Raw genomic sequence first — 25,521 nt, forward strand, 5'->3', positions numbered from 1 at the left:
GGATGGGTGCAGTCAGACTGCCCAGCAGGACTGCCCCTGCCTCCTCTTTCTCCAGCCACACCCAGAGCTGCCCACAAACTCACCCAGGAACATTCACCAGTGTACACTGCTTACCAGCCCAGGCTGCTGTTCCATTCACAAATACAGGCAGCCACCAGCTCCTGGCTCCTAGGAAAAGGTGCTCATCTGGAGCAATGATGAAAGCAGTTGGCAGGGAGAAGCTCACAGCTTCACTAGAAAAGAGAGAAGCTATTTCAATTATGGCAACATTAACTGGCACTGCACAGAGAAGAGAAATTTGTGCCTGCATCCTTATTTAAGCCAGTGACAATTCACAGGCTTTCAAGCAGGACAAACCAAAGGAGATGGGGTTTTCATCTCTGTGACACCACACAGTGCTGTTAGGTGCCATTCCCATGACAGTTTTCTATACAGCTCTTTGAGAGCTCTCTCCTTATGTGCTGCAGAGTTTTGCAGGTTTCCAGAACTCTGTGCTCACTCAGAGCAAACACTGTTTATATGACTGCCCAGTTAGTGCTCCAAAGGAAAGTCTGCAATTTGGGATACCACTGGTAAGGACAAAGATATGGTGGGAAGAGAGGTGACATTTGCTCTCTTTGACTGCAAGTGGAAAGAAGAGCCACTTAGCACACTGTCTTTGCTTCATATAGATAACATATTTATTGAAAAATCTGCTTCACCAACAACGGTGAAATCGTGACCAAAAATTACAAAACATCATGGTAGTTGGCTTTATAAAAATAAACTGCAGGAGTATGCCTCACTGATTTGTACTGGTCTCTCTCAGTCCCTTCCTCCTTTAATGGTGCACATTATACTCTTCAGCATAGAACCATTCTAGAAAATTGAATTCCATCCAAAAAAATGCACTTGTTTTTCCTTAGCAGAGGTCCTTAAAGTGACTTTTCCCCCGCCCTCCCCAACAATAAATATAGAAAATAGCCTCTAAACAAATAAAATTTAGTTTGGTCAGCTTAAAAAAAGGTCCATTTTCCCCCTCTTGGGATATGTAGTGACTAAGCAGCCATTTCAACAGTATTCAAGTCTTTGGTGGCTTCAGCTGCTTAAAGCTGCAGTTTTATGTACAGACGATCAGCTGAGGTTCTTTTTCTCTCTCCACAAACCAAAGACTATGAGATGATGTCAGGTGCATGCTCGCTGCACCTCCACTGTGAGAGATCCATGGCCCTGGAAAGCAAGCAGCCACAGGAGGTCATCTTTGGCAAGGCAGAGCTTTCACACAGAAGGTGTCTTTGGTGGATGAACCTGCTGCATCAGCTGCGGCCGCTTCACGCGCGGTTTCCGTCTCTTTGGCCTGCTCTTGGCTTTGTTGATCTGCACCACAAAGAAGGCCAGGACCACCATGGCACCAAGAAAGGCAAAGACAGGAATGGTCTGTCCCACGTCCTGGTTGTACCGGCCCGGCATTATACCTAGAGAGGCAAAGAGGTTTGGAAGGCAGCAGTTACCACGTGAGCCACGACGGCTTTGTGGCGCTAATGCCATCTAGCAGAAGGATCTGCCCCTAACTCTTGTTCAAAGCCCAGGCAGCCATTAATCAGATTACAGTTCAGACAGGAAGATTAACAGCTGCAGACCGATTAGTGAAAATCAGAGGGGATGCTAACGTTACAGGAAAGCACCAGCATTTCCACCTTGACCTATTTGGGCACATGAAAGCATAGCCCAGATTTCCCCTGCAACAACAGTCTTCTGTTTTGCATTAGAAGAGAGATGGAGACACTTGACCATAATCTTACTACTAAGTAATTGCTGTAATTCAAATCCTGATGGAACGAGGAAAGTGATTTCATGCTTGTTTGCTCCAGAGACTGCACATACAGTGAGGATGAGCTAGAGAAACAAACCCTTCATTTTTACAGGTGTCTCTGGTCTAGAAGCTCATCCTGGGAAAAGAGCACATATGAGGCTTTCCAACTGCTTCCAGCTCAGCCTGCAATGCCAATCTTGTGAAGGAGAGCTGCCTACCTGAAAGCTGTTCTGAGTGCTAGACATCATTTGTTAGTGTAACAGCTTGCCCAAGGCACCATTCTGACAAACTCTTCTGGACTCTGCTTTTGTGTACTCACAGAAGAAATTTTAATTAGCAGTGGGTATGTTCCCACTGCTCCCAAGGACAGGGGCTGCTGCTGACCCATCAGACTAAACAGTATCCAAACAAACTTCAACTATCAAAATGCACCCACCAAGATCTTCCTCCCAGTATATCATTCACATTTTCTATTGAACAAACTATTAATATACAAAAAAATCTTAATCAGACAGCTTTTTATAACACAGCCATACTATTATATGCATGTTTTTCACAGTTGAAAATAAACAGTGGCCTCTCATATGGCTGCACAGTACTTTGGGTTTTTTTCAAAGCTTATGCAAAAAGCAAAACCAGCAAACTTTCAGACTTTTCAATATTTACCTCCAGGAATGTCCCATGCTCCACTTTCTCCAGGGGACAGTGGTCTCACTTGGGGTCGGTTCTGCCGAAAACTGGGCAGTGCCACTTTATCAAGGTCAATTGACAGTAATTTTTGATGTTTCCAAAGGTTGCTAGAAAAAATTGAAAGACAGAGGTGTCTGCCCACTTACTTCATTCATGCAAGGAATCTTGTAGGAACATGTAGAGAAAGTGACAGTACATATACAACCTACATATAACTCACCAGTCTGGACCCAAATGATGATCCAGCCCATTCTTTTGGTTCTGCAGTTTGCAGGCCTCCAAATTTAAATTCAGACATCAAAGGGACACAACCTAGATTAGCAACTATTTACCAACAACTCTCTTGCACACAGACTACCAAAAGTAACCACCAGCAGACAAGCAAGGGTTGTGTGCTGAGCACTTTCCTTCAAGGGACTGACAAATGGCACAAGAGAAGGCAGAACCAGGAGAGCTGTCCAAGAAGATGCTCCAGAAAACTCTTTCCAAGGCACACAATGACGATGGGTTTCATCAAGACTGTTCACTCTAAGTTGGAATTGCTCAATCATAACAGTGACTTGTGAAGTTATTTTTAAAATCCCTGAGTTTCATAGTGTAGCTATTAGGTGAGTCAGAGTTATTCACTGAAGAGGAATTAATCATTATTTCCTCTTTGCAATCTGGTATTTTTCTAGGAAAAGGCATTACAGCTGTCCCTTTCAAAAGTAGATAAGTCAAATTATTTTTCAGCTGAACACAAAAGTGAGACTTCTTGTATAAGAAAGACATATACTAACCTGGGGGCAGTTTCATTCAAAGGCTGTGGTTTGGCCCAGGACAGGTGAGGACAAGCAGGAAGGGACCGGGGTTTAGGGTCTCCCAAATGAGCCTCGAGCACCTTTGAGTATCGATGCAAATGGTTACCTGCAACTCACAGTAGAGAGAGACTGGCTTACCCAAAGACAGACAAGATAGAAGTCAACAACACTGACCCTGGGCTAAACAGTGCTGCTGTAAACCCAGGAGCTGTTTACAGTAACGAGGACTCACAGCTAAATATCAGAATTAACCCAAGGGTACCTTACAAAACAGTAAGAGCCTGCACCTACCCAAAGCAGCTAATCCAAGTTTTTCTGGCAGCATGTGAGATAAGACTGAATGCTTTATAATGCTCTGTAGCCAGTAACTAGAATGCCCCACTGCAGAACCAGGCATCTGAACATTCCTACTCTATGAAAAGAACATTTTCTTCAGTCTAACCCCAACTATATTATCACAACAAAACTCTGCAATATGTGCTTTCTTCCAGTAAAACAGCACAACACTGCAGAGCTCACAGCAAACCAACCTTGCTGGCACGTAACTGAAGGGATCTGCCCCAGCTTTCCTGCCCCCTGGGTCCCTCAGCCCTGGGCTGTGCATGGCCAGGGAGGCTCTCTCACCTTCCATGCGCTCGGGGAGGGACGAGCCGGCTCCCGAGGGCGGCCGCTGCCGGTGCTCCGAGTGGCTGAGGCTCGGCGGCATCACCCCGTAGGACGTGTACTGCAGCAGGGAGTCCAGCAGCCAGAAGCAATCTGTGGATTTCACAGCCCCAGGCCCCAAAAGAAGATATGCATTATGCCACATTTTAAATGGCTTATCTTTCTGCTAAGAAGGCTTTAATGACATTTAGAATTACAATCCATTTTGCTGGCTCGTGCTTTTCTCCTGAAGTTCTAGGCTCACTTTCAGAAAGATGCAACTTTCAACACACACCCCACATTCCCCTGCAACACACAAACACAGCATTAAACTGTTCAGTCTTAAAATATTGTCCCTTGTGTACCAAACCAGGCTCTTTTGGGGAGCAGAACACAAAAAAAAAAAAAAAAACGGTTTGAATACAGGAATTCTAGGTTGCACAAGGCATCCAAGTTTTGACAAAAATCATGAGGTTCTTCAATGGAAGCAAAGAAAGCTCTGAGTTTCTGGTATAATTTTTAACAGGGAAATGGAGAACCAACTGTTTCTTTGAAAGGACAAAATAAATACCTTGCAAAGAAAAGTAAGAACAAGGTAGTGTTTACAGTGCAAGGACATGACTCATTTGCTTTCTCAAGCTTAAAAATAAACAAACAAACAAAGGAGAAGCATTCTGACTACATCCCAGCTAAAGGTACAAGCATAACCTACAGCAGCTGAGGTACAGACCAGGCTGGCAATCAACACCACAATACACATGATCATGGTTTATTCTGCACTTCAAAAGCTCACGATCCCTTGCTTTGATTCTCTGAATTATTACTACCTTAATCCAGAGCTACCCCTAAGCAACAAGCACTCCAGCTAGTTCACATCACAACTCTAAAGCTTTCCTTTGCAGGAGTAGGACAATGCCTTATCAGCTATTTCCACCACACAGCAAAGTATTTTTCTCAGAACTTCTGCCCCTAGGAACAGTTGGCTGGGAATGGGAGTTAATCTTCATAATCCCAGTGTCCCCTAAACCCTCACCTTTGATTTTTCAAAGAGGTCAAACAGATTTTAAGGATTTATATTCACAAATGTTAGGAATTTTCCTCAGTTAAAGCCACCAATGTCTCTGCAGGAGACATAGGTCCTGGTTAACAATTTAAAAGCTAATTTTAAAGGATTTTTTTAGAGCATTCCACTCTTGCTTGCTTCAGATGTCACACTGAATTTAACAGTATGAGGGAGGTCACAGAGCATTATTTTTCTATTACTTAATTTAAAGCTATGTATCTTCTGTTATTTGCTTTCATTAACCTGCAGCAAGCACTAAGGCACCAATGTTCAGTGTTAATGCAACTCACAGAAAGTCCCAAAGGCAGATAAGGAAAAATCACAGAACTCTTAAAAAACCCCAAAATGTATGGTAGAGAAAGAAATAAGCTACAAATGGAGAGCTCCCTTAGGCAGTAAGTTCCTTTAAACTTAAGTACTTTAGGCAAGGGATGGATTGCACCATGCAGTATTTTAAAATATCAGTGACAAAAGCTTAAAAAATTATAGATGTACTTTTCATCACAAAAGGAAAATTCAGTTCTGTTCAGCAGAAATGCAGAAAAAGACTCCACATATTGGATTATCTTCCTCCCCTCAAGCCACAGATCTACCAGCTTCTGCTTTACATGTCATGAGAAACCTAAGCAACCTCTTAAAAATTTGCAAACTGCTAGAAAAAAGATTTTATAAGAATTAGCCATAGTGTTAGGCAGAAAGCATGGCTTCTCTGGGAGCCACAGAAAACACACACACAACTCACACAACTGCCACCTAGAGCTGCAAACAAATGCCTTGACAACAAATGGAAGTTCCCACTTTCCGACATGTTTACACTACCTGGTGTCAAAGTAGGATAATCTGAAAGTAGTAATGCACAACAGAACACTGAGCATTACCATAAATCCTCCCAGGAAACACTGCAAAAGGAACAAGGCAGGCAACTCAAAAGATAAAATCCACTGTTCTATATAAATACTCTGAAGATGTAACTAGGGGAAAAGTGAAAGGATCTCCTAATGGCCTCTTCACAACTTCAGACCAAGAATGTGTAACTGTTAGTGCCTTCTGCAAACAAAAACATCCCAAAAAATCTAAAAAACCCACAAACCAAACTCCCCTTTGTAAAACAGCCCACCCCAAAAATCAGCCCCCAAAGCTTATGGAATAAGTGAGTGTGGAATATAGCTCCATTTATCAGAGGGCTACTTAATGTGGGGTGCTCCTTTGCTATCAATGCACCCCAGAGCATTTCAGCAGAGCTCTGCAGAACTGAGATTAATCCCCTGTAACGAACATTTAGAGTCCCTAAAAACCATCTGCTTCTGGTGGGGGCTGTGAAAGGCCCGGAGGAGAGCTGTGAGTGCAGGCCAGTGCCTGTGGCAGGGCTCACCCACCCTTCTGCCGGTGGCTGTCGTCCAGGCAGTTGGAGTCGCCGTACAGAACGATTCTGCCGCCGCCTTCCGAGGGAACTTGGTACAGCCCCAGAATAGGGACATGTTCAATCACAGCAGTCTCCTGTTTTAAAACTTCAAGACCTAAAACAAAGCATAAATAAATTTCATAGCCTGCAGAGAGTCAGTATCAATCTACCCATGAAACAACACAGCCTACAAATGTCAGCCCTTCCAGCTGACAAATGCAACAATGCCCCACACCATGTCACACATTTTTGCAAGTTTTCAAAACCACCACGTTATGATAAAAATGAAGCTGCTCCAAGACCATGATTGTAAAGTTTCTTACTGATAATAAATTTTTTTCTTCAAAGAAAGAGAAAAAGACCTCACAATCTGGATTATCTTCAACAATCTTGAATAAAAAATTCTAGTATCTTCAGCAAAAGGTTTAAAATCAAAATATTCTGCTCTTTATGTTGTTTTCATCCTTCTGCAGAATTCTACAGAAATCTGGTTTTAGGTTAAAGGTTTCCTGCCTTTCCTTCCTAAAATTATATCCATTAAAAAAAATAAAGACAAATTTCATATTTGTATTTGAAATTTATCCCCTTTACTTGAGACACTGTTTAGACAGCAGAAGCAAACCAGAGAGTTCTTCTGCCTCAGGAATTGCAATGAAAAGGATTCAACAGAAAAAGCAGTTCTAGCAGGCTACTTGTCAAATTGACATTCTCTCTCACACATAAGGAAATACATAAGTCATTGGCATACAGGAATATTGTCTTTTCTCCAAAAAGCTCACACAGATGAGCTCTACAGGAATATTGTCTTTTCTCCAAAAAGCTCACACAGATGAGCTCTACTGTTCCAGAGAATTTCTCCACGAGGTAATTACCTCTGCTAAGTCAAAACTACAATGAACTCACTGATCTTCTCTGGCAGTTGCTGACTTGTATCAGAAGCATGTGCTTCTGCTCTCACACTCAAGCACTCTTCACCCATCTGCACAAACCTGACCTGCAACACCCTAAGAGCTCTGCTCACAGAGCTCCTGCACAGCACTTCCTAAAAGCTCATCAAACACAAGATTTATTTTTTAAACTGCCTGCTGCCATTACAGTTCTGAATTACCCTCTCCCAAATGAAAAGATATTATGATAAAAGAGAATGGAAAGGCAAAGAGAACAGAGCACTCAAGTCTGAGACCACAGGCATCCTGTATGCATAAAATTTTCCCTTATGAGAGTTTCACTGGTGACATTTTGTCTAAAATTTTCCTTATTTATATCTTTAGATCACCACAGCTACCACAACACTCATGCTAAATATGGCAATGAAATATGGCAAGGGGATATATTTCACTTGCATTTGAAACTTACAAGAAGAGTGAACCAGTAACACAATTACAACACAACTCCTCCCCTTCCAGAGACACATGTACATGCGTGATCATGTTTCCACACAGCAATCACAATACAGGGCTGCAAATAACACCTGGATATTGCATTATTTAATAATTGTATACAGAGTCACACTGCAGTTCTACTCAAAACCCGGAAAAAAGGACCAGGAAGCTCATACCTTGATCCTTGAAGGTCTGTGCAATGACGATGCCATCTTCTGGGAACTTTGCAATACTGCACCCTGACGCATAATTCACTGCAAGACATCACCAAACTGCTGTCAGACCAAAAATGGCACTCCCTCCCTTCCCTACCAACAAGCCCAGCAGAAAACATTCCCAAGAACACTGCACTGAATTTGCACATTTTGACCAATGAGTATATTTGCAGAGAAAGCATTGCTAAGCACAGCTTTCACAGGCTCACCTTTACACACTTTCCAAATCTTTCAGTTTAGGAGTTTTTTTAAATCTGAAAAGCTAAATCAAATAAGATGAAAAGGTCTAGAAAAAGAAGAAATAATTTAAGAAATCATTTACGAGACTCTTTTCACTGAATCGGAGCGGTTCCCTTGACTCTTGCTCAACCTCAAACTTGCAGAAAGCCATTTTCCAAACACCCCACTGTAGCCTGTGTGCAATGGACTCCAGTACTCACTTTCATGGCTTGCCAAGGTAAAATCTCCTTCATACAGCCCATCACTAAAGGCCATATTCCAGACAGAAAGCAGATCATTGAGAGCTGGTATATTAGCACCTCCAGTATCAGGCATCCACCACTGCCTGTAAAAATGACAGTGTAACACTATTTATTAGTACACAGAATATACTCCTAGAGTTTGGCTAACAGAAAGTCACATGTCCTCCTGCATACAGACTTTTACAAAGCCATTTAAATCATGAACTACATCTTAAAGCCTTCTTTAACTCCATGGGCATCTGAGCAGCTGTCTCTGAAAACACTGCTTTTGAGTTCAAGTTAAATAATACTGATGTAAAAGTTCTCAGTACATTTCAGCTGCATGAAAATCTTCAATCTACTAGAAAGAAATTCAGTCTTATGCTCTTTGTTTGGCTAAGCTGAGATAAAAATGACAGTCATATACCTTGTTTCTCATATTTAAAAAGAAGCAAAATGTCATATATTTTTTCTTTATATCCAATATATACATGCAGCAATTTCAGTAATGGGTACATGACCTGATGATACTCTTGCAATACATGTTTTCTTTCTATTCTGCTCCCCTAAAGTAAAACCATGTCCATTTTCATTTGTTGGTCTAGTCCCCAATTTCTTATTTCTCTTCATTGTAAATGTTTTTCTTGGCATTAAAAGTAGAATTCAGTGCCAAAGAGGCCTCCACAATCATGATAAAATGGGTAGCTATGCTCCTTAAGCTGTAGCCTAAGGTCAGTTCTGCTACTTAAGTTAGCACCTTCTTACAGGTAACATCCAACTGCTGAAGTACAGTACATCACATTTGGGATTTTTAGGATAATATCTGCAATTCTATGGCATTTTATTTCCCAAAGCATTTGGAAATAAGTCATTACCTTGTGTTTTCATCATAAAACTTGACTTTTCTCATCACGGACGTGTTGTACCAGTCACTAAAGACTATCAGTGAAAGTCCATTATCAACGTCCCTCCTCAACTTGGTGATCTCTTCTGGGAAATACTCTTCCTCACTGTCCACCATCAGCAAAGTCCCTGTGAGTAAAAGCAGAAAGAGGAGTTCTCCAGGCTGGTCACTGTGATGTTACCACTATTCACACAACCCACACAGAAGCCACACAAGTGCACATTTTCACATTATCTGGTCCATGTGCCCTGCTCTGGCAGCTCATCTAGAGAAGTCATATTTAAGGATGCTAAATATAAGACAAACACATCCCAAAATTAGTTTGGCAGCACAGAAAGTTTTTAGGGTGTTCCTTATGACTCCTGCTTGTGTGGTCTCAAGAACTGAACGCCCGCATGTGTCAGGTGTGTGTTCTGCAGTTTGGTGTCACCCAAATGCTCCATAAACTGAGCCAAACTGTGGCACAGCTGGACAATGATGGGATTCACCACTGATCCAAACTGGAGTGCTAATGCAGACGCAGCCTGGTCAGGAGGTTTTTCACTGCTCCAGCTCTAACAATACTCCCCTCACTACTGCAGACTGGCAGCCAGGTAGGCAGCAATTGCTCTCAAATGTGGTTTGATTCACCCCTTAAAAACTACAGCTGTATTCTGAAAGGACTGACTAAAGTGCCACTGCCATTTTCACATAACCTTCTCTCAGTCCTATTAACAAGCAATAATAACTTTCTCTGTATCAATGAAAAAAACACAACCAGAAAAACACACTTTTATTCCCTGAAAACATGCTTATGCTTTTAGACTGCTTCTAAATACCAAGCCCTTTTGCTTCTTCACTTTCTGCTTGCCCAGAAAGGTGGTGAAATTTCCATCCTCAGAGACAACACACATCTTGACAGGATGATACCCTGAGCAACCTGATAAACCACTGTGAGCCCCATGTCTCACAGTTCCTTGGAACCAAGCCAATTCCACAAGTCCAGGCAGTCTGCATTTGGAAAGCATTCTGATAAAGATCCTGTAGAAATGGGACAGAGCGCACCCTCACCAAGTGTGAAAACAATACCAGCTAGGGACAAGTGGCACATGGGCCACAGATCATTGAGTTTTATTCCCCTCACTACTTCTTCAGGAAATTCTGAAAATCCAACAAACTACAATGAAATGAGGAACAACACAATGGTGAATCAGAGGAGAGAGAAGTCCCCTAATGTTGCTCTCCAACAATTATAAAACTAGTGCTCTCAGAAGAAACACTATTTGCTACTCTTTAAAGGGCTAACATTTATGTATCCATGTGCACATCCACTGAACTCTAAAAGCAGTGGTGAGATATTCACTAAAGATCAAGATAAACAAAAGATTACTACTGGTTACAGTTCCAGAACTGGCAAACTCAGGAGAATGCACCCTCACCTTACAGTGCACTGAGAAACAGCCCAGCCCAAAACAGAAGAGGGGTTTTGGAGCATGCCATGGTTAAACAAGGGGCATATGGAAGCAGAAAAGAGCACAGACAGCTTGCTCTGTCCCCTGCCTGGCCAATCTGTCCAATTTCCTTCCTGATGAACAAACCAAACACTGCTTTGCTATCACACATGGTTGGATGAACACCCTACCCACTCTTTTATCTAATCAAAGATCACTAAACATAAAAAAAGAACCAGGATGGACACCTTTGATTTTAGTCTGTTAAACAGGTCATGCTTCATTTTAACTGTGCCAAACTCTTTAGGCAAATACAGTTCAGCCTTTGTGGGACTGAATACTGAGGAGCTTCTAACCCACACAGAGGCTGGCTTTCCCTCTCTTTTTTTCATTGTAAGGAAAAAACTGCATAAATTCTACTGTAACTGCATTAATCCTACTAAACTCCCAAGGAAGCTTCCCCAGCAATACTCCACACAACTAAACACCAGCACATAAATAATAAATACTTCCAATGCCAAAATATTTTTCTACTACCACTAGAATTTTTATTTGTACCCTCAACACATTTTTGGTTTTCCAGCAAAAGGTCATTTCAGAAAAAGTTAACAGTATGGATAACAAGGCAATTAACTCATGCTTACCATACTGACTTGCATCAAAACATGTAAATGGGGAACCAAGAACCTCAACAAAGTACCCCATGCTCCTGAGGTGCTGGTACATGTCCCTGAAGTTTGTATGGATATGGTCACCATTCCTTAGAAAAAGAAAAGTGTTGAAGACATTTAGATCTGGCATGTAGAAATCTGATTTCCACCTTTTTGATTTTCTGAAATCCTGTCCACCTGCCACCTCTGCATACTCCCAATAGCTTGTGTCCTGGTCAGTGACCAATTAATCCTCACTGAGATACTGCTGCATGACTTCCCTATGGATGCTTCCCTGTTCCATCTATGAAAGGCCACCAAAGTCTTTTCCTACTTTGAAGACAGTCTCCCTTAAGAGACAAGGGGTCTCTTCTTGTCTTTTAAATTGTCAAGTTTGTTTGGTAAGTGAATGCTGAAGCAGTTAATAAAGCATCCCCTTTAACTTCTTGTGAGAAATTGGGTCAGAATAGAAAAGCCAAACAAAAATCTCAGTATCTTAAATGGGCATTTTAAAAGCTTTTCATTTGACTTGAATAAAACCATAGAGCTGAGAAAACAATCCTGCACCAAAAGCATAGAGTCCAAGTGATTTACATGGACTTCTTACAAAAGATAATCCCATGCTCCTCTGAAAAAGGCCAGAACTACAGCATTCAGTAAAATTATGCCATATCATTAACACACAATCAAGAAATAATGATTTAATAGAACCTGAGATAAATACCAATCTAATGGATCATTCTTCATCCTCAAATTATCCCTGGGGAAGTATCCTGGTGGGTAACGGAGGTTATGGTACTGATCCCAGAGGACTCGCTTGCTACGAGGTGGAGTAGGAATAATCTTCACTTTTACTGGAAGCTTCACCGTTGAAGTCTGCTCTGCACCATTCTTAGACTGAAGCACAGAACAAACTGCAGTGAAATCCTTTCTCCCCACAGCAATCAGTTCACCATGGATTGTAAAAGATCAAAAAACTGGAGGAATCCAATCTACTTTTTGTCACCAGTACCAGCTCCAGAGACAAAGAGATTACTTTTGCCCTAAATTGCAGCAGTATTTTTTTCTGCACTCAACAGTTTGTAATTATGCTCAGAACTTAACATATGTTACAACTGTGATCTGGTTCAACTGTCCAAAATCTTAAAAGTTTCTCAGGAACAATTAAGCATGGTTCTAGAAGAAACATATTCAGGCAATCTTTTTCAAAATACATTATTTAAAATCCACAATAAACAAATGAAATTATGATGTTGGTCCCAAAGAGAAGTTTCCCGATTCTAAATTATATGCAATTTGCTCTCAATTATAAAGAACATTATTTGTACTCTTTAATTTCCTGACCCAAATTTAACTTATGTTTCAAATGACAGGGCTAGAGCAAACCCTTAAAACCAAGGTATTTGTGAATCAGAAAGCAGTTTAGATAACTCTTCACCCAGAAAATCCAAAATGCAGAGAACTTACTTCATTTTCTGCAGGGGATGATATTGTGATCATAACATGACCCTGAGCAATTCCTTCCCAAGATGCTGCTTTCTTGGCCACAGAGATGGAAATTGCCAAGTATCCAGACCAAGGCCACAAGACTGGGGAATAGGAGAAAGCCACTTCAATGTTATCCCCATTTTGGGGCAGATAGGGCTGCCAGTCTGGCTGTGAAATGAGAATACAGAACACTGGTAACACAGTATTTGCAATCACTACTTTTTGCACACATTGTCCTTTTCCTCTGCATGAAGTAAAAACATTAGCTCTTCTGAAGATGACATCAAATTTAAAAGTGCCCTCCAAGCCCAAAAGTTTGGTGTTGTGTCAGTGAATCACCCCAATTGTGACAGTGTCAATGACCCAGACCAGAGGCTTTTCAGAGGCAGGACTGTGAGAAGCTGCCCAAGTAAATCTGCTTTAACATTCTGAGATCATGTGCAAACATTTCTTGGTGAGAGCACAAGATTTCCTTTAGATAACAGGGCCAGCTAACAGTGGAACAGACACAGGCCAATTACATCAGCTGTGTGTATTACTATAAACTAATTACCTTCAACATGAGATTCAGTGCCCTTTAATGTAAGCTTGAATCTAAAACAAACCTCAGGGGTCACACTAAAATGTTACAATCAGGCTCATTTACATTGGCTGGAGTTACAGGACAGGTGTCTTCTTTAACTTGTATCAATTCTCAAATCTATGCTACATTAAAACTTAATTAAAAGCCTCCCTATCCAACCAAAACACTCAACATCACAGGTGTGAAAGAACAGGTCTGGCAGCAGAGCCTGGGTAAACTGATACATTCAGGTCACCCTGATCCATGGAAAAGGCTTAATTTAGTGTCAGGATTCTTCACTGAGATCATTTATGTTCCAGGATGAAAAAAAAAAAATTAACAAGATCTGTCCAGAAGATTTTAAATGCTATTAGAGGATACAAAGAAATCTCTAAGTAAATCTTAATTCAAACTGGTTTGCAAAGATAAATTGTTACACGCCCTGAAACCAATGCATTGCTTGAAAACATGTTAACAAATCATGTTTTCAAGCAATGCATTTGTCAACAGCTCATGTTGACAAATCCTCCAATGTGGGTGCACCCTTTAATCAAACATTTTGCATCTCTTGCTCCCAGCACAGAGGTTTGTTATGAGAAACTCATAGCTAAAGCAGTATTTTCTGGGAAGGCTTTAGCAACATTAACCAGTCAGAATTTGGAACAATGTTTATTCTTACCTTGTCTACAATTCTCCCAGTGACTCCCATGCCATTAAGGATAGTAACATTAACAATAGTTGGCATCCCTCCATAATATATGGGCTGAGAACAATAGGGCCACATGTAGGGACATTCAGTCAAGTCAATATAGCTTGGACTCAAACTACAGCAGGACAGAGGAGGGAAAATTTAAAGATGAAAAAAATAACAATAAACAGAAGAACATGCCACTACACATAACTACGAAAAAGTTTCAGATAAACCACACCAGTCATAGTTTACCAAGCTCTCATCTCACTTCCCAAATATGCCCCAAAATCTTCTTCCCTTCCTATTTTTTTTTTTTTTAAGTTTTGTGGAAAGATTTTCATACACAAAGAAGGAAACATATCAGTTGAGGGAGAAGGTCCTTATTCTCAGAAATTAAAATTTAAGTACTTTTCCACTGTGTCCTTACATAATTCATAACATCTAAGGCTATAAGAGAAAAGGATCATCCCCTACACTGCTGCATGACTTTTCATCCATTCTCTCGTCAAAATTCATGCTTGAGATGATGCAAGATCTGTGCAAGTCCTCACTGTTGCACAAGCACAGATTGCTCAACTGAGCTACACATGCATCACCTGCTCTCTTAAACAAAAGAGCAAATTCTATTGTACCACTGATTAATTAAGGATTAAAATTAACCTGGCCTGTGGTTTATAGCTGTTGAGGATCTGATAAGCTCTTAGAAGATCCAATTTGCCATGTCCTTGTTCAAACATGTTGACTCCAGGAAGTCTCCGTGCTGATGCAATAAGGGCCTGCTTCATACTTGCTGGATTCACCATTTCACGCTTCTGAACTGTGCTGAAACAGAAAAAAATAGACCACAAAATCAGTTTGCTGCAACATTCTCTGTTTCTATATGTCTATTATTGCTTGATTTCTCATTATACAAGCGTAGAAGAGAGACAAGTTTCTGGTATATTTCTCTTTAAAACTACAAGAATTTTTCTCCTTACAATGTGCTCCAGGACCAGCAGTCATTACAACCAGGGCAGTATCTTTATATGCTAAATAAAATATCTGTCTTCCAAGGGGAAAAAATACCTCTGTTGTTCAAAGAAAAACACACCATATTTGGGGGTAATATGATGGTGACTTTGAATTTTTTGCATGTTTCTCAAATAAAGGTTTGTCTCATCCATATGGAGTAGCTATGACAAACACAGGGTATGGACTTCCAGTTCCCACTTTCAAATTCTTCAGTGTGCAACAGTTTAACAGACCTATGCAACAGGATAACACCCATAAACCCCTGCAGGCTATAAACTTTACAAGCACATATAAAATTACCTACTAAAGGTGCCTACTTTCAGCAGCTGCTCTTTTATAATAGTCGACAGAAGGGCAGCAATTCCAAATTCTTAAAACACGTGACAAAATTGTCTCATAGTACTATTCTCTCTAACTATATTCTCAAAGACCTAACTATTATTCAAAAAAGTTCTCAATTTTTTTTCATGAAACATAGAAGTAGCCAGATAAGGTAATGTCTCAAGCAGAACAACAGTGATTTTATTCCCCAAGTTTGTTTTCCCGCATGTAAACACAACTTAGTTTTATTTGATGGATTCCTTTACAGAGAATTTTAAGACCCTACTGATTGGTATCTTTCTAGAGATTCTTATATAAGATTTACCTCACTAAGAGAGTGACAGCACCTGCCACCACAGGAGATGCCACACTTGTCCCAGAGAGGGAGCGGCAGCCACCTTTCATACCAGACCCTCTCACTCCAGAGCCATAAGTAACAATATCAGGCTTCACTCTGCCATAACCTCCAGGCAGCTCCTGTGAAAGAAAACAAAAGTATTGTTGCCTTAATGTAAAAAATGAACACTGATGGCTTCGCTTCGGCATTTAAACTAACTGCAGGTCATTCAGAAGTAAAATTAGCAACCAAATTATCTGAGGTTCAGCACTACAGAATAGCAACTAAGTCAAAGAAGGATTCAAGCTGTTAAGAACAAGTTCCCAACTTTTCAAGGTTAGGATGATCAGCATTTCTGCTAAGCAGGAAACCACTGACCAAATGAGAACCACACTGATTACTGGCTACACAAACAGAAGCATGTGACAGTCCCCTTGATCAAGATCACCGTGCAAGCTCATCTGACCTCATGTGTGCAGCAAGCATCCCCTGAGCTCCACAGGCAAACAAGTGCCATTTCACATGTAGCACCTGGAAATCCTAGGATTTTTCTACTAAAGGACGAGCAGGCAGATTTAAATGTTTGCAGATTTAACCACACAGACAAGTCTTCACCATCAATCAAAAGGAAGTGGGTGTTTTATAAATTCATCAAAAATGTCAATAGTAGTGAGGAGAATTATGAGAAACCCTGAAAAGAACATTGAGCTTCCTGCTTAACTATTCTGATCTCTGATGAAATCTTTTATCCAACACACATCTACACAGGATTGCCCAATAAGAAAAGGTTGCCCTTCCAAGGCCCTTATTTTGGCTGCAAATGTGAGCAGCCACCATGAAAATATCTTACCCAAGTGGTCATTCCCCTAGATGAAAAGCGAGCTATATTATCCTCAAAGTCAATGCCACCTACTCCAATCACATCCATCTGGTCAGCAGGATTATTGAGAGTCCTAGAATAAGTTGGGAGACAGGAATATAAAAAAATTAAAACAATACCCAAAAAATCAAGATACGGTCATAAGTTTATGCTGGTAACAGAAGTGCTGCCATCAGATTTCCGTCACATATTTATATTTCACAGGCAACAGCAACTTATCAGGTAGTTACTAACTCAGTAACTATCAAACCATGTACCTTGAAGACAAAACAAAATCTATTTTTAGGCATTTATTTTAGGAACACACCACAAATTGTTCTGAGTTGATCCTTTCTATATTCCTTAAGTCCAAGATCAGTACCCAAAGCTGTCTGCTCACAATAAGAGGGAAACGTCAGCTGGAAGCACGACCACCCTTCTGCTGACTTTCCACTGTTTCAAAGAAAAACATTTAGTTAAGTACTTCACAAAATGCAAGTAATAAGGACAGGGAAAAGAGTTTAACTTGAGTCACTTTCTAAGATTAGAGAGAAGAAAAGGAGAGAAAACTTCCTGATCAAGCTCAACTACTTCCAAACCCACAGAACACCACAGCCAGCTCCCTTTGAAGAGGTCGCTGACACTCACCCATATAAAGGGCCATCGTTGCCAATAGCAGAGACCATGATGACATTGTTGGCAGTCAGCTCCCAAACCTACAAAAAAACAATGTTTACAATAAGTCTTTGCCACCAAAAAAGACTTTTCTAACAGACATAACCTCTTTCTAAGCCTTACTAGATACATCTCACTGCATATCTAGTATTAAGCTCTGAACTTTCCTATAATGATTTTAGCAATAACCCAGCCCTGACAGCAACACTGCTGACAGAATCTTCTCACACCAGCTTTGTCTGTAACAAAGCACTGCAGATGACAAAGTCAAGTAGTTATTATGAATCCCCTCCAGTAATGCTCTGGGGAGTACAGTGAAGTCACTGTCAAACTTAATTTCAATGCAGGTTTTAATTAAAAAAAAAAAAAAAAAAAAAAAAAGGAGTAATTTATACGCTTCAAACCCCTTAACTGGCCTTTACAAAGAACGCCTATATCCTTTAGTTGAAAAGTGAATTAATTCACTTAATGCTTTTGAAGGCCAGGCCAAACATTCAGGGAATGATGACATTTACAAAGACAAAAAACTAATTCCATGTTAACCTGAACCAAATCTCCTGGCACATAGCTGAATCAACTACCTGCACTTTTTACTTATTTGTTCTTAAATTCACTAAAATCATGTCATACATATCTTTTTACCATGAACTAATTTAACCATGCAGAGATTAAAAATAAAAAACACCCAACACTGGATTTTAGTCAAGTGTCTCATATTAAAGGTTCTTTTAGTTGTCTGCTTGGAAGTAATTTTCTAGCAGATTATCAAGCATTTTGTTAAAGGGCATTTTCCATAACTCATGTGGGTTGTGCGTGGGGTTTTTTTAACTCATTCTTTATACATATTCCTAAAAGCCTGTACACTGTACTAAATTTCTGTCACACAAATGAAACACAGAAACTGTCAGCAGGACCAGACACAAAGAAGTAGCTCTGCAAGTCCAGCATTTGTGTGAGAGATACTAACATTATGACCACTTCATTTCCTCATACTAACTTTGTCAACAAACGGATGATCCATGAAGTCTGGCCCACCAATACTCAGATTCAGTACATCTATCTTCTTTAAAATTGCATAATTAAAAGCATCCAGAAACCAAGAAGTATATGAGACCTATGTAAGAAAGAGGGGGAAAAGTTACCATAAAAAAAATCTGTGATTTTATAACAATGCAGGAAAAACAACACCAAAATAAAGCACAAAACTGACAATAGTCTTAAATTTCTAGCACTCAGTACGTTTGAGTTACTGCTCCATTATACGGGTAAGACTTCCATATCCTATTTCGGAAAAACATATCAGATTTGGAAACTGACAGAAATCTTGTAGCAAGTCTTTTATAAATAGAAACCTGTATCCTTTCCACTTATCAATGTCTGCATTTATCAGTGCATGCAATACCCCCAAAGGAAAGGATTATTACAGCATTAACTTGAAAAGGCAGGAATTGAAACATATGTGAAATAGCTACCTGATTATTGGTGAACACTCTGAAAATGTGCAGTTCAGCATTTGGAGCAAATCCCTGGCATTCCCTCATGCTGGCTATCACACCTGCTACAAAAGTCCCATGGCCTAAACCTATCAGCATGAGAAGTAAACAAAATAAGACATCAGAACACAAAGAATTACATTGCAAAGAATTTTTACCGCTGAACATCATCTATAGCAAAAATCACATAAATTTAACAGACTTTACAACAAACCACGTGCTGGGTTCAGTCCTAGTCTTTTTGAACCATATTTTGCTACCAGGTTCAGTGGGGACAGAATTTGCAGCACACTATAGCTAGACAACTAGCTGATGAAACTTGAGTGATTAATTGTCCAGTCCATCCACTCCTGATTGCTACCAGTGAAATCATGACAAAAACCAGTATTTTGGAAAATGTAGCTCATTTCAAAGTCAATGTATTTTAATGCAGACTTCTTAAAGGATTTTTATCCTGAGTCTGCAACAATCAAATTTTGTTAAGCATGAGCAATGAGATAAGAAAACATTTTTTCTCCTCTCCTCAAAAAATACTTTAGCTTTTGCCTTATTGGTCTGCACACATTACATTTTTGTACTCCAAATCTGCCTATCCAGCAACTCTCTGGGCACAGAACTTACAGAAAGAGCTATCCAAAAGCAGGTGCTGCAATGTAAAGTAATTACTGTGTAAACAAAACTATGGAGGTGCACACAAGACTGAGCAATACAAGCATCTACCTTGAACTCTAGGGAGATTCAATGGCCAATTGACTCACTGACCCAAACTGTATGAAGTTAATGATCTGTGAAAGCACATGGTCAGGGCAAGTCAGGGTCAACATACAAAAAAGAAATACAAACACAGTGTAGAAAATAAGAAGTTCAGTTATATAGAATAGAAAAACTTTACAGGAAGGTGCCAAATCAGTTTAGGACTACACAGTAAGGAAATGCTGTTCCCCATCAGTATGGAAATATGTACCACTATGAAACAGCAACATTAAAAGGAGTAGGAAAGAAAACACCTTTGTTGGGTTTGCTCTAAATGCCACCTTCTCTGGCAATGTATTCACAGGTACACAGTAACTTTTTGCGCTGACATTTTTCAACAGCTATGATGAAGTGTCACATATGACTCCAAGGACACTTATGCACCACCCTTTTGGAACCTTAATAGTCCCTGCTGAATTTGGTATGAGTACGAAGTGCCTAGGACACTGCAAAATTAAGCTTTAAATATCAAGATACACAGTTTTAACAGAGGTTAGCAGCACAGCAGCAAGCATGAAACACATCAGTGTCAGAAATAGTTGGAAAACTGCACAGTGACTCACCATCATCCAAGGTTCTCTCATTAGTCCAGTTTGTTCTCTCCTTTACATTTTTGAAATGTGGATGTTTCTCACTCAGACCAGTGTCAAACACTGCTACTCTCACACCAGCACCTATTAAGAGAAAACACTGCTTCTTCTGATTTAGCTCCATAGCAAATCTATTCTATCAAGTTAAAAGAGAACTTTTGTTTAATGTAGTAAGCAATTTACAATTCAAGTCAGCTATAGGTAATAAAGAAACTCATATTCCAACTCAGAAATTCCAAGATCATAAACATGACCAACTTCCCCTAAGTACACACATACATTTAAGCACTCCATAAATATACAACGCATTCCAAACCAAATTATTTCTCAATCTTTGCAACCTGGCAGGCAGTGAAAGGTTAACACACACGAGTCAATTAGCCTCTCCTCACACTTCACTGGTTTTTCCAAGAAGGTTATTGTTCTCAGGCAACAAGCAAAAGCATACCTGTGTAACCCATCTGCCAGAGGACATCTGCCTGCAAGGTCTGAGCGACCTGGCGAGGGATGGCCCTCAGCAGGCGCCTGCTCGAGTGCCGGCCTGTGGCGTGCCAGAAGCCAGAGCCCAGAGAAAGACTCGCTCTTCTCAAGGGCCGTGATGACTGCCACTTCTGAGTCCACCTGGTCTCATTGCAGTGCAGCACTGGATCAGCTGTGTGCAATTAGAATGAAGAAAATTACAAACAGCACGAGGAAAACCATCACAGAATTGATTCTTATGGAAACTTAAGGCATCATACTGCTACAACAAAAGTTTTAGATTATTGAGAATCAAATTTCTCTAATCAAAATCAGTAAAAGGTGCTGGTTTATCTACTATGGATACAGAGGTCCCTGTCCTCAGGTAAGTAAGTGACTGCTGCAGAAGAAATGCTTCCATGTTGCATATGAAAAAATAGCACGCTTCAGCAAACGTATGACAAGACTCTTGCAATTTTATAACCAAAAGAATAGATTTCTGTTAATTAAAGAAAAACTGCAGGGCACTTCTCATTTGTGTAATGCTAAGCTGATGGCCTGAAATAAGGCTAAGGACACTTTTCCAAAGCAGATCCCATGCAGGCACACAGAAAATAACTTACACTCCGAATACTTGAGTGACCGAAAGACCTTTCTCTGAGGTGTGACACGCTTGATGTTTGGGTGATCTTCCAGGGTGAGCACTCCATCCTTCTGCTTCTCGTTGATCTGAATAACTTCAAAATCGCTCGGATAGTCACTGGCCGGGTTGTTGCGAGGTACAATCCTCCAGTTCTCAATATCACCACTTTTTAATGCACTTGAAATAAATTTACTTCGAGCTTTAGCTGTGAAGTATCCATTAAAAGCCACAATATACTCTGGAACAAGAGCACAACTTTATCAGAACTGGTGTTTAAGTAGCTTATGCATGAATTCACATTGCAAAGTCTGAATTTTTCTTTACTTAGAACAAACAATCACAATTTGAGGCCCTTTTCTGCTGCTTTTACAGTTTTGCAATTTATTTCTGCACTATGTAAAGAGGTGGGGGTGTTGGAAACATAAGAAATATGACAAAAACCTTTGAAATTAAGGTGAAACTGTAAATATCAGGGAAAGGCAAAATGACATGAGAGGAGCAAGGGAACAAATTTATTGTTACAAACTGCTATGTCGATTCATTGTGCTTCTTGATAGGTATGGTTTAAAGACTCTACATGGTACTGAGCTTTAGTGCAAATTACCAACACCAACTCTGACAACCTCAGAAAACCAAGCTGGACTCAACAGCCCAGTCCCTGATCTGCACCAGTGATTTGCCAGCAGGCTCAGCTACAGCTCACACCACAACACTGACCGTGTTAAGGCTGTGGCCAGCTGTGCACACAAATGTCACTTCTGCCACCCTCCTGCACACACCCAGACACAGCACAGCTTCACTGCAGGTTCCTAAGGCAGCAGAGGATGCAGGGTCAAGGTGTCCTACTGCTGTCCTCTGCCATCCCAGCTGTAGCATCTGCCTCTCTCTGCCTTTCACCTGCTCCCTTCACTATTATATGCCATTCTTCCATGCAAGTATTACTTCCTCTAACAAATCCACAGAGACTTCTTGCTTTTCTATCCCCTTCAAGGCCCATCTGTGTGGTCACATTTTATTAAAGAGCCTCAAGCATACTACTGGCCAGGTCAAAACCAAAAGCTACTAAACACACCACTCTTGCCTATCCCAAGCCTTCCCCCTCCATTTTCACCTTTAAAATCCTCTGGATTTCCCTCTCCCCTCTCTTGTTGGAACACTGTCTTCAGCTAAACAAAGAACCTTTGAAAAAGTGTTCCTCTTCTCAAATATAGAGAATTTAACAGATGATGTGCTCCTACAGAAACCCTGAGTGTTACAATTGCACCAACACCACAAATCAGTAACATACGCATGAACATGACCTGGATTTTTTTTTTTACTGCTTAACTGTTTCTTACCATGCTCCACGACAGTCGAAGTGAACTCTACTTTCAAAGTAAGACGAGAACATCCAGGACACACATGAGCCTCATGAGAGGAATTCCCTGCTCTGGTACCAAAGTGTTTTTTGCCACAGAGTAAAATAACAAACAGAACAAGCCAGATGTTTGCAAACCACATGGTCACAGAAGAAAATGGTTTCATTCCAAAAATTCCATATATTCAAATCACAATTTTCTTCTTTGTAAACTAGTTCATTTTTGTTTCAGCAAACATTGCTTTCACTGTGCTGATCAACTGGATATTCTGAAAGCTGGATCCAAAATGAGGAGAGATTTCATGGTCTTTTCAGGTCAAGCCCAGTGAACAGGCTCATTTCTTTCTCCGCTTCTTCTCCATTTTGCAGTAAATGATTCAGTCACTCAGGATGTGGCAGCTGAGTCCTGTACTCCATTTCTGATGGCAAAGTTAACTCCCTAGAAGAATTAGCAAAGCTGATTGCAAGGCAACCTGTAAGGCAGGGCAATACAGAAAATAATTAGACGCATTAATAATAATTTGTGCAACTGTATAGTCTGAAAATCACAATAGACACCTTTGGTAGTTTGTTTTAGAAATAACAGGGAAAAAAGTTCCTCCTATTTAATTTGCAATTGTTCACCAACACTGAAGTTTTTCCCTTGTTCAGAGCAGAGCACCTGTGAAGCACTTGGGTATTAACCTGACAAGAGAACAGGCAACAATGACCACCAAACTCAACCACACTTCATGTAAGTGAAGCAAAGAGCTAAAAATTACATGCAAATCCCATGGCAGGGAAAAAGTGCAAAATGAAATACTAACGTGATAAAAGTGTCCATGGACACTCAAAAAAAGCATGTTTTTTTTCCAATCAGAAACACGGCAAATAATGCACAGAACTTCATTTTACACAAAGGCAAATCAGATTCAAACTCTATGCCAAAGCCAGGTAAAGACAAAAGATACCAGGAGAGGCAAAGCTGCAGTGACTGTGCTTGAAAATCTACATGAAAAAAGTCTTTCAAAAATTTTTTGAGCCAGGATGTGTGTTACTAAAAACATGGGCACCTGAGGAAATTAGAGCTGATAACAGCATGTGAAGTTAAAGGAAGGTGTTGAAAGTGTTTCCACTTGGAGGCACAGCCTCTCCCCCTTATGTTCCAAAGTGCATAATACACTCAAGAAAAATTGCAACGCAAGTATTCTTCTGAACTCCAGACAGTCGACCAGCAACTGAGAAATACAAGGCCATTAAAAGACAAGAAAAGAGAAACATTAATGTCTGGTTTGTCACAGCACCTGGGGAAGCAGAACAGAACTGTGTATTGCAGCTGTGACCACGACTGGGACGTAGGGGCCTTACTAGAGAATTCACAGGATTTAGGGAATGATGGGCTGACCCCACAGCACAGCAGATGAATCAAGTCTGAATGCAACAGCTGTAACTTCATTTTCATTTAACTTTATTTAGCATTATCAAGTATTTCCTTATAACAGGGGCAGAAATTACCTCGATTTTTATTTGACTGACAATACCATGACAGACTGGGAACTGCCTGTGAGCAGTTATAAAGTTTCCCCTTCATTCCTAACTCAACATAGTTACAGGGCACTGACTTCTGGCCTTGGCTAAGCTCTGCCTGCCTTATCACTTCATCGGTTAATAACCCCTATAGCAATAAAATAAAACAACCACACAAATGAGCAAAATAAACACCCTTGTGGCTAATAACAGGTTGTATGTAAGCACGATAACGAAGTACTATGGATACTAAGAGCAAAGGAGCAGCACGCCCACACATTTGATCTGTTTAACATCCACACCGTGAAGTTAGGACGGGACTGACACTTGCCAACCTGCCCCTGCCCCGGAGTCACTCCCTGCTCCTGCCGAAGCGAGGGGCCCCATCCATCCCGCGGGCTGGGAACGCCGCAAGGATGCTGCAGCGCAGCAGCACCGTCCCGTCCGGGCAGCTCCGCCAGTACCACAGTGAGACCAGCGAGCCCGGGCCCGGTACCGCCCGGCCGGACTAAAGCCGCAGTGAGCGCGGCCGGGCACCGTGCGGGGCAGCGCCGCCGCTCCTGGCCCGGCCAGGGAGGAGGTGAAGTGACAGCCGGCGAGGAGCGCCCCACGCCGCAGCGGCAGGCGAGGCCGCCCCGTGAGACGAGGGACAGCGAGCGCCGCCCCGCCCGCCCCCCAAACCTTGAGGGAGCCTCGGGCTCCCGGCCCGTCCCGCCCGCCCCGCGCTCACCGCGCCGCCGCCGCCGCCCGGCCCGCCGCCATCTTGAGCGCTGTTTACCGGCGCGCTCTCGCGAGAGCCCCGCGGGCCGCGGTGCGCAGGCGCAGGCGGTGCCGGGCCGGGCACCCTCAGGGGGAAGAGGCGCGCGGGGGGTCCCGTTAGCCACAGGGAATGGCGCCGGCAGCGGCCGAGGGACCGCGAGCAGGCTGCATTTAAGCCCCTACCCAAACTAAATGTATGGGTTTAAAGCCCCTTTGCCAGCGAGAGGAAGGCGTTGTTGGCAACACAAGCTTTACCCCGGACAACTGAAGCAAACGGCTTTGAGGGCCAGGGGCGAGGTTGGCGTCAGCTGTGGACAGAGCCCTGTGATGGGTCCCTGACCCTGGAACCCCCCCGGCTGTTCCCCATCTTCACAACTTCATAGCTGTCGTTTTGAATAGCTTGATTTCTTCTGAGGTCCCGTTTCTGATGGAGTTGGATGAGTCTCAAATTCTCTCAACGTTACAAATGGACATCATGTAGCACTATGTGAGGGACTGTAATTTATGATAGAAATAACACTGTACCTGCTCCTGCCCAATGAGAAAATGAATAGAGATTAACATCAAGAACATCAGCGAGCTGTCA

The 25,521-nt window shown here is 41.4% G+C and overlaps 1 protein-coding gene across 2 annotated transcripts; it reads right to left on the reverse strand.

Moving 5' to 3' along the window:
• Window positions 1-657: 657 nt before the first annotated feature.
• MBTPS1 (membrane bound transcription factor peptidase, site 1) lies at window positions 658-25,146 on the reverse strand. 2 transcript variants are annotated; one of them, XM_059857165.1, is made up of 23 exons: window positions 24,907-25,142; window positions 22,651-23,143; window positions 21,294-21,551; window positions 20,660-20,863; window positions 20,185-20,295; window positions 18,848-18,957; window positions 18,373-18,489; window positions 17,349-17,416; window positions 16,692-16,794; window positions 15,830-15,981; window positions 14,833-14,994; window positions 14,161-14,305; window positions 12,899-13,087; window positions 12,156-12,328; window positions 11,426-11,541; window positions 9,323-9,479; window positions 8,427-8,551; window positions 7,948-8,025; window positions 6,364-6,504; window positions 3,907-4,038; window positions 3,262-3,388; window positions 2,459-2,589; window positions 658-1,454 (listed from the first exon to the last, which is right to left on the reverse strand). In XM_059857165.1, the coding sequence occupies exons 2-23, from the start codon at window positions 22,835-22,837 to the stop codon at window positions 1,258-1,260; spliced, it is 3,183 nt and encodes a 1,060-aa protein (XP_059713148.1). In that variant the 5' UTR covers window positions 22,838-23,143; window positions 24,907-25,142; the 3' UTR covers window positions 658-1,257. The 2 variants fall into 2 exon arrangements, with proteins under 2 accessions (XP_059713148.1, XP_059713149.1); XM_059857166.1 differs by lacking the exons at window positions 658-1,454; window positions 2,459-2,589; window positions 3,262-3,388; window positions 3,907-4,038 and adding an exon at window positions 4,070-4,230 and having other exon boundaries at window positions 24,907-25,146.
• Between the last annotated feature and the right edge of the window lie 375 nt (window positions 25,147-25,521).

The sequence above is a fragment of the Haemorhous mexicanus genome, chromosome 12 (assembly GCF_027477595.1).
Source record: "Haemorhous mexicanus isolate bHaeMex1 chromosome 12, bHaeMex1.pri, whole genome shotgun sequence".
NCBI classification, from domain to species: domain Eukaryota; kingdom Metazoa; phylum Chordata; class Aves; order Passeriformes; family Fringillidae; genus Haemorhous; species Haemorhous mexicanus.